This window comes from Oryzias melastigma, linkage group LG21, assembly GCF_002922805.2.
Source record: "Oryzias melastigma strain HK-1 linkage group LG21, ASM292280v2, whole genome shotgun sequence".
Classification (NCBI taxonomy): Eukaryota; Metazoa; Chordata; class Actinopteri; order Beloniformes; family Adrianichthyidae; genus Oryzias; species Oryzias melastigma.
In genome coordinates, this window is record NC_050532.1 from 25,522,406 (window position 1) to 25,537,032 (window position 14,627).

At 42.1% G+C, this 14,627-nt stretch overlaps 1 protein-coding gene across 3 annotated transcripts in view; it reads right to left on the reverse strand.

The window, feature by feature from the left end:
• The window catches only part of myo1b (myosin IB), a 58,058-nt gene that overhangs the window by 10,108 nt on the left and 33,323 nt on the right, over positions 1–14,627 (reverse strand). For 2 of the 3 annotated variants that reach the window (XM_024286293.2, XM_024286292.2), the window contains exons 8-22: positions 14,187–14,285; positions 12,486–12,589; positions 11,737–11,884; positions 11,130–11,248; positions 9,450–9,536; positions 9,297–9,362; positions 6,538–6,642; positions 5,205–5,267; positions 4,927–5,127; positions 4,635–4,861; positions 2,970–3,170; positions 2,409–2,502; positions 794–943; positions 643–711; positions 485–571 (exon numbers count right to left, since the gene is read on the reverse strand). In XM_024286293.2, coding sequence (XP_024142061.1) covers positions 485–571; positions 643–711; positions 794–943; positions 2,409–2,502; positions 2,970–3,170; positions 4,635–4,861; positions 4,927–5,127; positions 5,205–5,267; positions 6,538–6,642; positions 9,297–9,362; positions 9,450–9,536; positions 11,130–11,248; positions 11,737–11,884; positions 12,486–12,589; positions 14,187–14,285 — 1,820 coding nt within the window. Of the gene's footprint in view, positions 1–183; positions 271–484; positions 572–642; positions 712–793; positions 944–2,408; positions 2,503–2,969; positions 3,171–4,634; positions 4,862–4,926; positions 5,128–5,204; positions 5,268–6,537; positions 6,643–9,296; positions 9,363–9,449; positions 9,537–11,129; positions 11,249–11,736; positions 11,885–12,485; positions 12,590–14,186; positions 14,286–14,627 lie in introns of all 3 variants that reach the window. The other variant, XM_024286290.2, reaches the window with a different exon arrangement.

Below are 14,627 nucleotides of genomic sequence, written 5' to 3' on the forward strand. Positions count from 1 at the left end.
GTCCTTGAAAAAAGTCACGTATCAATTCTAAAAACCTGATCCGATGAGATTTTGTCAACAGTGACTTAATGAGGCGTGAAGGAGTTCGATGAACAATGGCGCCCTGATGGAAGGTGCATCGTAACGGAGGGAAACATGGTGACGGGGACGGGACAGCAACACACTCCAGCGGGGGGGAAATACCTTGGTTCCCTGCCAGAACGCCCAAATTACTGTCACGGCGCGTTTGTTCCGCACTTCTTGTTTTAGACGCCTCAGCTCCGTCCGAGCCTGGGGGTGGTGGTGGTGTGGCGGGGGTGTTTGGGTTGAAGGTGAGCAGAGGGATCAGTCAAGAAGGGAAAGTTAAAAAAGGAAGTAGGAAACAGAAATGGCTGTTGTGTAAACTCCAGAAAAAGCAGTGATCCAGAGAGGGCAGCGTCCCGCTATGGCGAGGGCAGAGTGTTTGCAGAGCGCCGTTCAGACAGACCCTCGCAGGTTACCGTACCTGTGTGCCGTGCCAGTAAGCCGCGATGGTGGTAGCCGCCTCCTCACACCTCTTTTGGTGCTTCAGCTGTCTCAGGAGTTTGCGAGCCTGAAAAAAGAAAGAGTTCTCATCAAGCAGCTGATGCTTTCTAGTGTTTGCGTAGGAGGACGTCTGCCCACCTGCCAGCCTCGAGCGAAGGACTGCATCACCGTGGTGGCGTGTTTGATCTTCAAGTACTTCTTTTGTTGCTGTCAAACAAACATTTTTCCATATTTAACCTTAGACATGCAATAATTCTGAGTTTTCTGTGGTATTAGAGGTTTCTCTCACCGCGTATCGGCGGTACCACGCCGCCACGACCACCTGGCTCTTCTTCATCAGCAGGAACTGTCGGCGGCACTTCCACCCGCGGTAGATCTTCTGGATGAGGGTGGCCAGGTCCTGCAAACACTGTCTCCTCCTCTCCTCCAGGAAGAAAAGCTGCAAGAAAGACAAAAACAGTTTAATGTATGTTCCTTAACCCTCTGGAACCGATGGATGCCCTCAGGTGTCCTGAGGTGAGATCGGCGTAATAAAACTGTTTAAAATGTTATTTTTAAATATTCTAAAAAAATAGATCTTATTGAAATAAAGAGAATATGGTGTTTATTTGTAGTTTTTGGACAAAAGAGATGCTTTTATTTCAATAAATAAGGCGGAAGATGAACTTCAATCGGACTGCTGTAATGCAGGACTTCACACCCCTGTGGGGGCGGAGCCAAATGGAGCTGTCCATTATTAGAAATCCAACAGCAAGGAAACCAATCACTATTTTTATTTTAAGATGGGGTGAGACGTCTTTTCTAAAACAGCGAGCACCAGCGTTATCTAAAAATTGCGGAAACTCTGCGATTCTCTGCAAAATTCCCGCCCCTCGCCATTGCAAGATGGGAGCAGTTCAGAATGGGCAAACTTTCCCCCACCTGAAAGCAGATTCCAGCCAAGCAGAACTCCTGAAATCCAGCTGGATCAAACTTCACCAATACAATTTTTCACAAAACATAAGGAAAATTTATAAGAAAAAAAGAAAAAGAATGAATAAATAACCGTCATTGTCCATTACACAAACGAAACTGGCTTTGAAACTTGATTTTATAAAATTACACCAAAACCTTTCATTCCATGTTGTAAAAACGGCTCATTAAATATTTTTGGGGTTTCCAAAGCAAAATAAATAATTTTTTCCCAGTTTTTCCATGATTTCATGTCTAGTGTGTGAATACAATGATACCAAAAAAAACAATCAGGTAGTCTGAAAATAAAGAGGTAAATTCAAGAGTTTTAGGCCCTAGGATTCAAAGGGTTAAAAAAGTCAACTTTGAGAGAGAAGTGATTAAAGTCCAGTTTCTGGATTATAAAAAGTTTAAAAGAAAACTGCAGAGAATAAACTCTTTTTATCAGAACAGAAGAGTTTATGATTCTGCAGTAAAACTGTAAAATCTGTTCATCTTCACTTCAAATCTTCTGCAAATGTTAGTTTAAAGATCAGTTTAGGAGATAAGCGCTATTGAAACGTTTAAAGAAACTCCGGGATTAGCTTACATGCGACTCAGACGATCACAGGAATTATCTGGACTAAAATCTGTTTCGTACACTCGGCATACGGGACTCTGCAGCTGCAGATGTGAGGGAGATAAGTTCATCAGATAAAGGAGAAAAACAGGAGAAAAATCCCGGCGTGAGATCATGTTATTCCAGACTCCGTCACAGCAGAAGCAGCGGAGCCTCCGGACGGAGGGACTCCTTTCCCATGTTACGCTGCTGAGTGGAACCATGTGTTCAGAGGGGGGGGGGGATGCTAATTGCTGAAACAGGGGCCTGCAAGTGCAGCCCACCCTGCTTTACAAACACGATGTGAAAATATGTCCCGAACATGCCAGATCTGGTCCGAACGAAGGGGCTGTACCGTTTTGGGGTTCCTGATAAAGATCTTGGAGCGTCCGTAGGCGTACTCCTCCGCAGGAACCTTCAGGTCGCTCATCAGCACCTCCACGCCTTTCCTGTGGGAGAATCACCAAAAAGTTCACGTCACACCGAAACGAACAACAAAAGCAGAGAGGTGCCGAGCGGATGAGGAGTTCGGGAAAAGCAGCAACACATGAAAGGAGGGACAGCCTCACAAAAGCTCTCAGAGATGGAAGATATGCGGCAGATCGGAATCAGAGCTGAAACCGGCAGTCTGGAGGCGACAGATAAGCCCAAAGTGTCTCAACATGTCCTCTTCAGTGAGGAGGTGGTTGTTTCTGTCACACTGTAAAACAGGAACAGTTTTCCTGGGATATTTCCCAACAACACCTTTGCTCACCTGGGAGCCGAGCTGCACTTACAGTCCATTTGTTCAGGTCAGGCTCTCCCTACGGAGCGCATTTTTAAACCCCCATGCATCACTTCCCTCCACAGAGTCCAGCTAAGGTGTGTTTTGTAAACCTTGACCCCGCCCAGCCCCTCTATTGTCCCCATCAATCACCTGGCGGGCCCCTTCCAGTGCGGCCAGGTCTTCTTGCAGAGCATCTTGTAGCGCTCCAGGCAGGGCTCGTAGGCCTGACGGAAGGCGTAGCCCGCTCTCCGCACGCGCACGTTCTCCATCAGGCCCAGGTAACGCACCTGGTGGCACACCAGGGACTCCGTGAAGATGTGGGACGACTTCTTATCGTTGGGCTTGATGCACCTGAGGAGAACAAAAAGACACAAACAGGTTTATCAAAAACACTACTGGACTTCCAAACAAGGAAAGACAGAAGAGTGAGGGAGCACCTGTCAGGAACTAAATGGTAGAAATTAAAGGGGCGGGACCCGTTCATACACACAAATATTACTACCATACCTGTTTCAAAAAGTATTCACACACATACACAATACTGTTCACACGAACACACTTAACACATGTAAATCATTTCATTCCATCACGCATACCATTAGTGAGTGTTTGTGTTCTACTGTGGAGCTTTGCACAAACGGTATGCATGACGGAATGAAATGCTTTACATGTGTTGTTTGTATGCACAAGTGTGTGAACTGTACTGTATGTTGACATGTCTGCATGTGAAGATTTCTGGAACCAACATGTATGTTTTGGATAATTTAAGATTTTTAGGCTATATTGAAATTTAGCTAATATTTCTGCTGCATAGGGCTGCACGGTGGCGCAGTGGTTAGCGCTCTTGCCTCACAGCGAGAAGGCCCCGGTTCGACTCCCGGCTGGGACCTTTCTGTGTGGAGTTTGCATGTTCTCCCCGTGCATGCGTGGGTTTTCACCGGGGACTCCGGCTTCCTCCCACCGTCCAAAAACATGCTTCATAGGTTAATTGGTGACTCTAAATTGCCCCTAGGTGTGAATATGAGAGTGAATGTGTGTGTGATTGAGGCCCTGAGACAGACTGGAGACCTGTCCAGGGTGAACCCCACCTTCACCCATCAGTAGCTGGGATAGGCTCCAGCACCCCCGCGACCCCAAAAGGGAAGAAGCGGTCAGGAAGATGAATTTCAGCTACATGCTAGTAGTTTTGGCTAATTTAATTGTTTTTTTATATATAGAGTAATTAGAAATTTAGATTTTTTTTCAGCTACATGCTAGCTGTTTTGGCTAACCCAATTTTTTGGGGGCATTTAGCTAATATTTTAGCCGGCTATTAGCTTCAGTAATTTTAAGCCATTACCTTCAGAGTTTTCAGCTATCAGCTTCAGCGTACTTAGCTACCAATTTCAGCATCTTCAGCTATCAGCATTAGCATCTTTAGCAGCGAAATTCGGCTTACAGTATTCACATTTGCATTGTTTCTGGTAATGCTATACGTCTAGTTCATAATTATGTTAAAAATTTACGGTTTTAACGTTTTAATAATGTAGTTTTAGAGTGTTCAATAAATGTTTATCCTGTTCGGCCCGCGACCTAAGGTGTGCTTTGGATTTTGGCCCCTTGTGAGAGTTCGACACCCCTGCAAAAGATCCATCTGTTTATTTATTTATTTACAGTTCTTTAGTTTTTCTTTTAATCAAAGTACTAAAAGAGGGATAAAGGGAATAAATCCTAAAGCTAAGGTGGGGGTAAAAGAATCAGTAATAAATGAGTCTGACTGGATGAACACCGACTACAATGGTGGTTTTTCTGTTGGAAGCATCTTGTGGGACGTACCGGATGTAGTTTGGGTTCTTGGTCTGCAGGTTCCTCATCAGTGTGCCAACAGAAGCTTTGAACTGATATCCGGCGGTGGGGGGTCTCTTCAGGTTGATTTTGGCAGGACTACCTTCAGGGAACAGCTGCTTGATGAGGCCGTGGTTGGCCTTGTACATGGCCTGAGACAAGTCCCGGTACAGCAGGTCGTTGTTCTTGTCAACGAAGCCTTCGGCGCGGTACAGCACCTTTGGGCACAGAGATGGTAAAGTACAGAAACTCTGCATCACACAGACCGTCACTTTTTCAGTACCTTGCCAGCGTAGTGCTGAATGCGGAAGCAGTTGTGCGGGAGGCTGTGGTCGGTCAGGAACTTTGAGTTCTTGCTGAGGCGGCTCTCAAAGTGCTGATGTTGTGCACAGATCATGTTCAGTTTGTCCAAGAAGGTCTCGTCAGTGACGGTCCCGGGTCGCAGGCACTCCTCGTCCAACATGGCCAAGATGCCGTTTTTGTTCTGATGGTACGGTGAGCAGAACAAATGTAAACCCATCATCTTATGAAGACTTCATATCCTTTGGCCAGTCGACTCACGTTCTCGATGAGGTCACAGATGACAGCGTTGTTGAAATACTCGATGTTGGTCCACTCGATGCCCTAGAAACACAGTACACATGAAAAAAGTGCAACAGCTTAAGATAAATGGGCTTTCAGTGGGTGAAAATACACATGTATTTGGAAGTAAAATGTAAGTAAGTCTTTATTTATATATTGTACACACTTGGAGCATATTTTGATTAATCAAGTTATCCAATTCCAAACTAACCCTTAACTTCCTGCTCAACCAAATGGTGGGGTACATTTAGAAAACATGTTTTCAAAAATATGGATTGCGTGTATTACTCCACAAGGTATGGGGGCCCTAAAGGGACATTGAAGAAAAAGAAATTGAAGTAAAAAACTTTTTTTTTCCAAAAATTCAAGAAATTTTTTTTGGTTACTAGCTGGTGCACACCAGATAGTACCCAGAAAAAAAAAAATTACTTCAATTTTTAGAAAAAAAAAAACATGTTTTTCTAATACTATCTGGTGCTCACCAGTTACTAACCAGAGCATTTTTATTTCTAATAATTGAAGTTAAAAAAAAAATGTCTGGATAGTAATTGGTGCGCACTAGGTAGTAACTTTTACAGAACCCCAACGTATTTTTAGAAAAAAAAATAAATAAATATTACTTCAATTTTTTTTATTTTTTACTTTGTTGTCTCTTTAGAGGTAATAAGCAGAAAAAAAAAAAAAACTTTTTTTTTTTTTCTTTTTGTAGTTAGAGGGCTAAGAAATGTTGACGTTTCAGATCCCACAATGTTTAAATATTTAACAACAAGGAGGTTTTATTCCAGAAACTTTTCAGTGACGTCCTCAGTCATCTACCGACGGAGGTCGGAGTGGGAGGAGCTACCACCAACCCTAAAAATGACACTTTTCCAGCAGTTTCTCAGCATGTTTTGAAGATGAAATGACATCAGTGATGCAGTTGGACATTTTGGGGAGAGAAATGCAGAGGAGGCGTGGCCTAATCTGAAGGGCCGTCCTTCCTTCTCCTCCCTCCGGTACTGTGGTATTTTCCCATGCAGTGGACTGGACTAAAGCCAATGGAGGGGGGGCGGGTGATATTATTGGTTGTGGCATCTGTAGGGAAGGAGGGGGTCACCACTGCTGAACTCGCATGTAGCTGTGAAAACAAACAGAGCCTAAAGGGGGAGGGGCTTACTCCTTACTCCCGCCCCTTCACTCTTTTTGTTTCCTCTTAGGAATGATACAAAGAAGGTTTGGTGTAGTAGAAAGCACCACGATGGATCATGTGGACGGAGATGAGCGACACCAAAGCTCCACGCTGGACTTTCAGGTCAGGAGAGCCTGAACCCACCTCCCGAATGTACTCCTCCTGCTCCTCCCGCAGCGTCAGCTCGATGAAGATCTGCTGCAGCTTCTCGTTGCAGTAGTTGATGATGAACTGCTCAAAGCTGTTGTCCTGCAGGAGCAGAGAGGAAAGAGGCTTTAGAGGTGGATTTAGAGCAGTTTGTGACACTAAAGGTGCCAAAATTCAACTTTATAGACTCTTGTTTGGTTCTCTGTAATTTAATAACCTTTACAGCCCTAAAACACTAACTTGTTGGACTCAACAGGATAAGCTGCAGCAAAAACTAAAATATTTCTATTTTTATAGTCTTCTAAACAGCTGCTTGTTGTGTCAATGCTTAGTAAGAATTCACAATATAGTGATTCCAATGCTGCTTTCTGTACTTTTTTTTTTTGGCACGTAAAAACACACTTTCAGGGTTTTCATCAATCTCGGTATCAAAATGTTTAGGACATTACTGCTCATATTTTTGGTATTTATAAACTTTATAGTTTTGGAAATATTGAGCAAAATATGCTCCATAGGAAATGAATGAGAAAGTCTTCAAATTTCATAACTTTAAGTAGCAACAAACCTTTAAATATATTCATAGGTTATGTTTTAATCTTTTATAGTAATTTTCAAAAAATGTGGAGTTTACCAAATACTTTAGCAACATGCTAACGTTTTTGGCTAATTTGTTATCTACTGGGTTTTTATAGGCTAATTTAGAGTTCAGCTTCCATTTTAGCATCATGCTAACATTTTAGACTAGTTTAGCCATTACTTAAGCTACAAGCTAGCTTTCCTGGCTAATTCAAATCTACTAAGGTTTTTTTGGGCTAATTTGGAGTTTCTCATATTTAAGCAACACTAAATATTTTAGCAAAATTAGAATGTATTATGGGGTTTTTAAGCAATTTTACTGCACATTTTTCATAAATGTAGGTCAAAACATTTATTCTTGAAGAAGTAATTAGCAGCCATTTTTCTTTCTCTTTATTAAATCTGTGACACCAAACAAATCAAATTCATTTAACTAAAATAATCAAAATGGATTCAACATCCTTATCTCCCAATCATCTCCGTGGTCGATCAGGACCAGCGAGGTGAGTCATGCCTGAGGGCAAAGAGCTCTACGGTGGGTTAGTTCAACACGAACACTGGTTAGGATATTAAAGCAGGTTTAGTGTATATTAATGACCAGGAAGTGAGACTTTTTATTTAAAATAAAAACTCCACTTCCTTTTATTAAGACAACAACAGGTCATCTTCACCTTAAGACACACAGAAGCAAACAGGATTGAACTACTGCTCCTCAGCGGCAGCACTCGCCACAACAACAAGATCGCCATTTACTTTTACTTTTTGGACGCGTTTCTTCGTAAGTAGTTTTATTGCTCAAATAAAGTTTTAAAAATCTTTGAAGATAATACAAAAAAAAAACATCACTAAAAGAGTTATTAAGTAGATAAAAGATCTGGAAAAGTCCCACTCCGATCATCTTTTTTCAAAGCGATTCCAGTGGTCTTAATTATTATTTTGCCATTTTTTTGGTCATTTTTCTGCAGATTGGCAAGAGTTTATTAGAAATGTATGGGTGGGACTGTGGCGGAGAGCAGCCTCGCCCCTCTTCCCATCACCCACAGCGGAGAGCTCTGTTACGCGCTCTCCTGCTAGCTTACAGCCCTCAAATCCCCACGCTAACATTAGCAGTGCAACAAAAACAGTGAGTAATATTGGAGTTATCCAGTTTAGACCCAGATTCTGGCTCAGACCAGGAAGACAGACGTTCATGGATCTATTTGTCTGTAAGTGGATGAATCAGAATGGAGTGGAGCAGGAAGCTTGTGGCCCCGCCCAGTGTATTTTCTATGACACAAATTCGATCTTCTTCAAGTGGATTTTTTTTGGTCTACTCCTGATTCACGAGATTTGAATGAGAAATACTCAGAAATGTAGTTTCATTTTCTTTGTAGATGTCCTCCATCAACAGAAAAATTCTACCAGAACACCATATTTATCGGAGTGGGTCTTTAACTCAGTTCTTACATCTGGAAACTGGATCTTTTGACGAAGCGCCTGACGGAACAACCATGTTTTTACCTGACTGGTTTGGACTGAAACCAAAATCTTCTCTAGTTTTGATCAGAAAGCTTTTCCCAACTGCTGAAATATAAACAGCCCAACACTGGACCAGAAGAATGCATTTTCTCAAAGCCAGATGTGCCAATTTACCGGTTAACCTTCTGTTTGCGCAGTTAATCAAGTGATGCAAAGGTTTCTCTGGCCGCGCGGCTGCGCTGCACACCGGGAGCCCGGAGCGGTGTTTAACGAGGAGCTGAATTAAGCCTGAAAGGATCACAGCATGCGTGTCGGCACAGCAAACAGAAGCAGGTGTTACTTACTCCTTCCTGGGGATCCAGACAACACAGTGAGAGGAGAGGAAGGACTTGAGAGTGAGTGGAATGAAGACGATGTGAAAGACACATGAACATATGCAAACTGGAGGCATCAAGCAGTGAGGCTGGGAATGGGTTCCTCCAGCGCAATGTTTGGAGCTTCCCGTGCTCGGAGCGCCGCGCATCGGGGTTATTTTCTCACCGCAGAAACCACGTCACCCTGGGAGCAACCGAGCTGAACTAATCTGATCTCAGAGGTCTTATCAGCGCTGGGTTTTTACTGTGAAGCTCCACTCAGGTGACTGAGCACACGAGCCGAGGCCAAAGTGACGTTTGGACGCTCAGATTCTCCACAGCGGAGAGCCGGTTTGATCCGTCACCTACCTCGAAGATCTCAAAGCCGTAGATGTCCAGAACCCCCATCACCTTGTGGCGAGTCTTCGCTTGTGCCTAAGAGGAAGAGGAAATGTTATTAATGTCAAAGTTATGGAGACAAAAGCAGAGAAATGAAAGAAGACTCCAAAGAAAAGGTCCTACTTTGATGCTTTCATTGATCCTGGTGACCAGCCAACTGAAAAGGCGACTGTAGAGGTTTTTGGCGAGGGCGTCTCGGGCGTAGTAGGCCTGAAAAAGATTTTCATCAGAAGTTAGTTGGAAAGTTAATGAGTTTATAGAAAGCTATGATATTTGCTTAAAAATCATTTTATTGAATTTTGTTTTTTAATCAATTTTCAAAGTGGTCTTTTGTTCATTTTGCTGTTTTTATGCTGAAATTGATAACTGTTAACACTGACGCTGATAGCAGAAAACATGGAGTCATCTAAAATATTAGCTAAATGCCAAATTCGCCTAAAACTCTAATAAAAAACAATAAAATAAGACTTAGGTTTCAAGTAGCTGGAAAAAAAATGGCAAAACTCCAAAACAGCCTTAAAAAAAGCCTAAATAGCTATCATGTAGCTGAAATATTAGCCAACTCCAAAATACACCTTAGCTTGCAGGCCAAACAGGATAAAGCTTTATTGAACCCACTAAAACTACATTTTTAAAACTTTAAAACCATAACTTTTAAAAATAATTATGAACTAGATATAAAGCATTACCTACGATAATACTAGTGTGAATGCTGTAAGCTGAATGTGGAGTCTGACGATGCGAGTGCTGATAGCTGAAAACGCTGAAATTGAACATTTAAATCGTTGAAGCCAACGGCTGAAAACGCTGAAGTTGATGACCAGCTAAAATATTAGTAAAAGCCAAATTTGCCTAAAAAACAAACTAACAAAAAAACTTAAGACAAAACAGCTAGCAGGTATCTGAAAAAAATTACTAAACTTCAAAACAGCCCAGATAACCTAAATTAAGCCAAAACAGCCTTTTAAAAAAAAAAGTTTAAATTAGCGAAAACAGCTAGAATGTAGCTGAAATATTAACTAAACTCCAAAATAGCCTAAAAAAAAAAACTTAGTAAATGTCAAAATAGTCCAAAAGCTAGCAGAATGAAAATTTTAAAACTAACTTCTTAACATAAATATGAATAATAAAAAGGCAGGAATATTATTCCAGAATAAATCAACTTAAACCTTAAATAACTTTCAACATTTTACTCTCCATAAAATGACATTTTCTCAAAATTATACAAGTTAGAAATGAGTGTAAGATAACATTGGGCCATTAACAACAAAATAAAATGATCTGGAGGGCCGTATCCGGCCCCCGGGCCTCGACTTTGACATGTGGTCTATGCAGTTTGCACACTCCCCTGCTAGCTTACAGCCCCTCACACCCCCAACCTAACATTGCTGGTCTTGTATCAGAATAGAGCAGAGCAGGGAACTTGTGACCTGTCCAGCTTATTTTCTACATCACAAATATGATCTTTGTCAAAATATTTTTTTCATCTTCTCCTAATTCACAATCATGATTTCACTCAGAAATGCAATTTTAATCTTATTTTCCTTATATATGTTCTCCTTCATGAGAGAAGAGCGCCAAGAACATGTCAAAAAAGCAAAACAAAACACCATTTTCATCCGAGTGGGTCTGAGAGAGTCTGGTTTTGTCTGTGGGTCTGCAGTGACCCGTTTTAAATCCACATTAGGACCCAGCAGGATTTCCGCTCATAAATAATTGAGATGTTTCTATGTAGAACGACCCAAAGTCAGCGATCTGAATTTAAAGTCAGAAACTGTGTTGTGGTGAGTCCAAACTCCTGACCTGGGCCACATTTAGGGTGGTGGACACTTTCTCCGACTTGGCCTCCACCGTCCGGTAGCTGAAGGCTCTCTCCAGCACCGACTGTTCGATTCCCAGCAGCTCGCACATCTCCTTCAAATCTGACAAGACAATCAACGTTAGAAAGACTCCTCAAGTGTGGGCTAAAATTCTAGTTCCTCCTTACTAGAGAACAGAGGTCTGTTGCTTTATCACTGATCACCTTTTGGAGTTTTGTTGCTTTCAGAGAAATGTGCTGTAAAAATCCTCTTTGGGGATTTCACCTATCGCAGGTTATTTTTAGAACGTAACCCAGCAATAAATAAGGGAACGCTGATTTGGTACGGATCTCAAACTCCAAACACACCTGATCCTGGTGATCGACAGCAGCAGGTAGGGCAGGCCTGGAGTCTGACACCTTTGATTATAGGTGATGTCAAAAACGGAAATATGGAAATAAATATTTGCCTATAAGACAGCTGTGGGGTAATGACTCCATGCACGAATACATGACTGGGAACACAGAAGCGTAATAAATAACAATGCCGATCACATGATGGGCTCAATCATTGCAGGAGATGGGCGGGGTTTGCGTTAAGAGACCAGTCACCGTTCTTGTCTTTGACGCGGCTCTCGTCGAGGCCGTTGGAGCGGGACTCGGGCTTGAACTCGATGTTGCCGAGTTTCAGCACGGCGGCCACCAGCTGCAGCACCGACTGCACCTCGTCCTCCATGAAACCCACGATTTGCATGGCATTCTGCGTGAGAGTCGTAAACACAAACAAAAAAAAATCATGAATTATGCAAATATTAACAGTTTCAGGCCCTTTTATGGCACTAAAGTCAGTCGACTTTACTAAGAACTCAATAGTTTTCATTATTAAGGATCTAAATCTCCACTTTTATACTTCAAATTTAAATAATCATTTGGATTTCCTGTTCCTCTGCCTGTCCGTTTGAGCCAACCAGAAGCAGGAAATCGACCACAGAAGCTCTGAACAGAACAAACCGGCTCACACAGCTGTAGCAGAATATCTTAAGTGTCCTCATCTTACAGGACGCTGCACATTCATACACAAACGTATGAAAACAAGGAAGCAGCTGGCCTTTCCTCCAATGGATTTCCCCCACAGAACCTCGGCTAAGAGCTCATGTGTGGAATTTTCCTGTGTTCAGGCGCTCACATTGAAGAGTTCAGAGTTCAGCCGCTTTCATAATAGTTGGGTGGGAACCTCGCTGAGGGTTTTTCCAAAAAAGAAAGTGTGGATCAAAACTGCTCTTTGTACACGAGTCATTAAGGTGATGCAACGGCAGGAGAGGCTGAGCGTTTAAACTCCACGTGTGGGCTCCAGAACTCACTCTGACGGTCCTGAAGTTGGCTGCGTCGTCCACGCCACTGACGGAGGCGGAGTCCAGGCTCAGGTAGTTGTATTTGCTGAAGTCCCGGTCCAGCTTCAGCTTCTCTGTAGACACACACGGTGACTAATTTCATTAGTTTGCTTAGCAAACACGCCCAAAACTCATTTCCAATAAATACAAGCTCCACACCTGCCTATTGAATTACCGTTCACAAAACACATGCACCGATTGTGCTTCAGAAATATCAGCGCATGACAATAACCCCAACAAAGAGCAGCCACCAAACCATTTCAGGAGCAAACAGGAACTTTTGTGGAAGCTCAAATTGCAAACGTCAAGCAACAAAGCAATCTGTTCCTCCAGTGGCTGCACGTGTCGGGTTTCATTAGAGCGGGGGTGTCAAACTCGATCACACAGGGGCCAAAATCCAAAACACGTCTTGGGTCACGGGGCGAACTTGAACACACTAAATCTACATTTTTAAAACCATAACTTTTCAACATATTTACAAACTAGATATATAGTAATACCTGTGATAATGATAGTGTGAATGCTGCAAGCTGAATGTGGCTGCTGATGATGCTGATAGCTGAAAACGCTGAAATTGATGACCAGCTAAAATATTAGTAAATGCCAAATTGGCCTAAAAAACAAACCAACAAAAAACTTAAATTAGCCAAAACAGCTAGCATGCATCTGAAAAAAACATGCTAATCTTCAAAATAGCAGAAAAAACTGAGAAAAAGCCTAGATTGGCCAAAACAGCTAGTATGCATCTAAAATATTAGCTAAACTCAAAAACAGCCTTAAAAAAAAAAAAAAACAGAAAAAGGCCTAAATTAACAAAACAGCTTGCGTGTAAATAGCCCAACTATAAAAAAATAAAATAAATTAAAAAAAAAATGCCTCTATTGGCTGAAACGACTAGCATGTAGCTGAAGTATTAGCTAAACTCCAAAATAGCCTAAATAAATCTTAGTAAATGCCAAAATAGTCCATAAAGCTAGCAAAATGCCAATTTTTAAAACTTTAAAACTAACTTTTTAACATAAATATGACTAATTTAGAGGCAGGAAAGTTATTCCAGAATAAATCAACTTAAATAATTTTCAATATTTTACTCTCCATAAAAATATATTTTGTCAAAATTATACAAGTTAGAAATGAGCTCAAGATAACATCGGGCCATTAATAATAATAAAATTAAATGATTTGGAGGGCCGGATCCGGCCCCCGGGCCTCGACTTCGACTCATGCATTAGAGGCTGCGTTAAGTAAAGCTCAGCACGACACCTTTGATGTGTGCACCCCGATGACCATTTCATTGTCCGTCTGCGTTCAGGACGTTAAACAATGCCTTCAGTCTGCAGAAAAGCAAACGGAGGAACAGGTTTCATTGCCAGTCTTTGTTCCCCGCAGGAAGACGGAGTCATTAATGCTTCAGCCATGTGTTCCTGCAGCTGCAGCTCCACTGAGGACCACTTTACCCACAATGCTGTTAGACAACCACTGGCACAATGGTTCAGCTCTTTCAACACACTTCAGGCGAAGCAGAAATCCTGAATCCGGCTTCACCCAACAGCAGTTTTACATTTGATCCATTGTTGTAGAGATGAGCAAAGAAACAGGAAGTGGCAAACCAGACTACCAAATGTTGGATTGGGTAAATCATTTCTATCCCTCATGGTCTCTGCTACTCACTGAGCGTCTCATCAGAAGCTCCAGACAGGAGCTGGTAGAAGATATGGAAGTTCCTCTCTCCTCTGGGCTGTTTGACCACTCGAGACTTCTCCAGCAGATCTGAAAAAGACACAAAGTCTCAGTAGGAAGAGTTTCTGCAGCTTTGACCTGAAAAATCAAAGAACTCATCATCTGTGGGTATGCGGAGCTCAAAGGGGATCTTCTATTGTAATGATGACGTCTGATGTGGAGAAACACCAACATCTCAGCCTTAAGTTTCACGTTTTTTGTCTACTTCTGACATAAACCTGTTAATGTTCACATTAACTCACTCCGATCAGCTTTGGATCGATTCTCAAAGGATTCCAATTGGTCTTTTAATGATGCAGTTTTCCAGCAGTGTGGAGCCGAATGGGGGCCATAAATATTAGAAACCAAAATAAAACATTTTGAGAAAAAAAA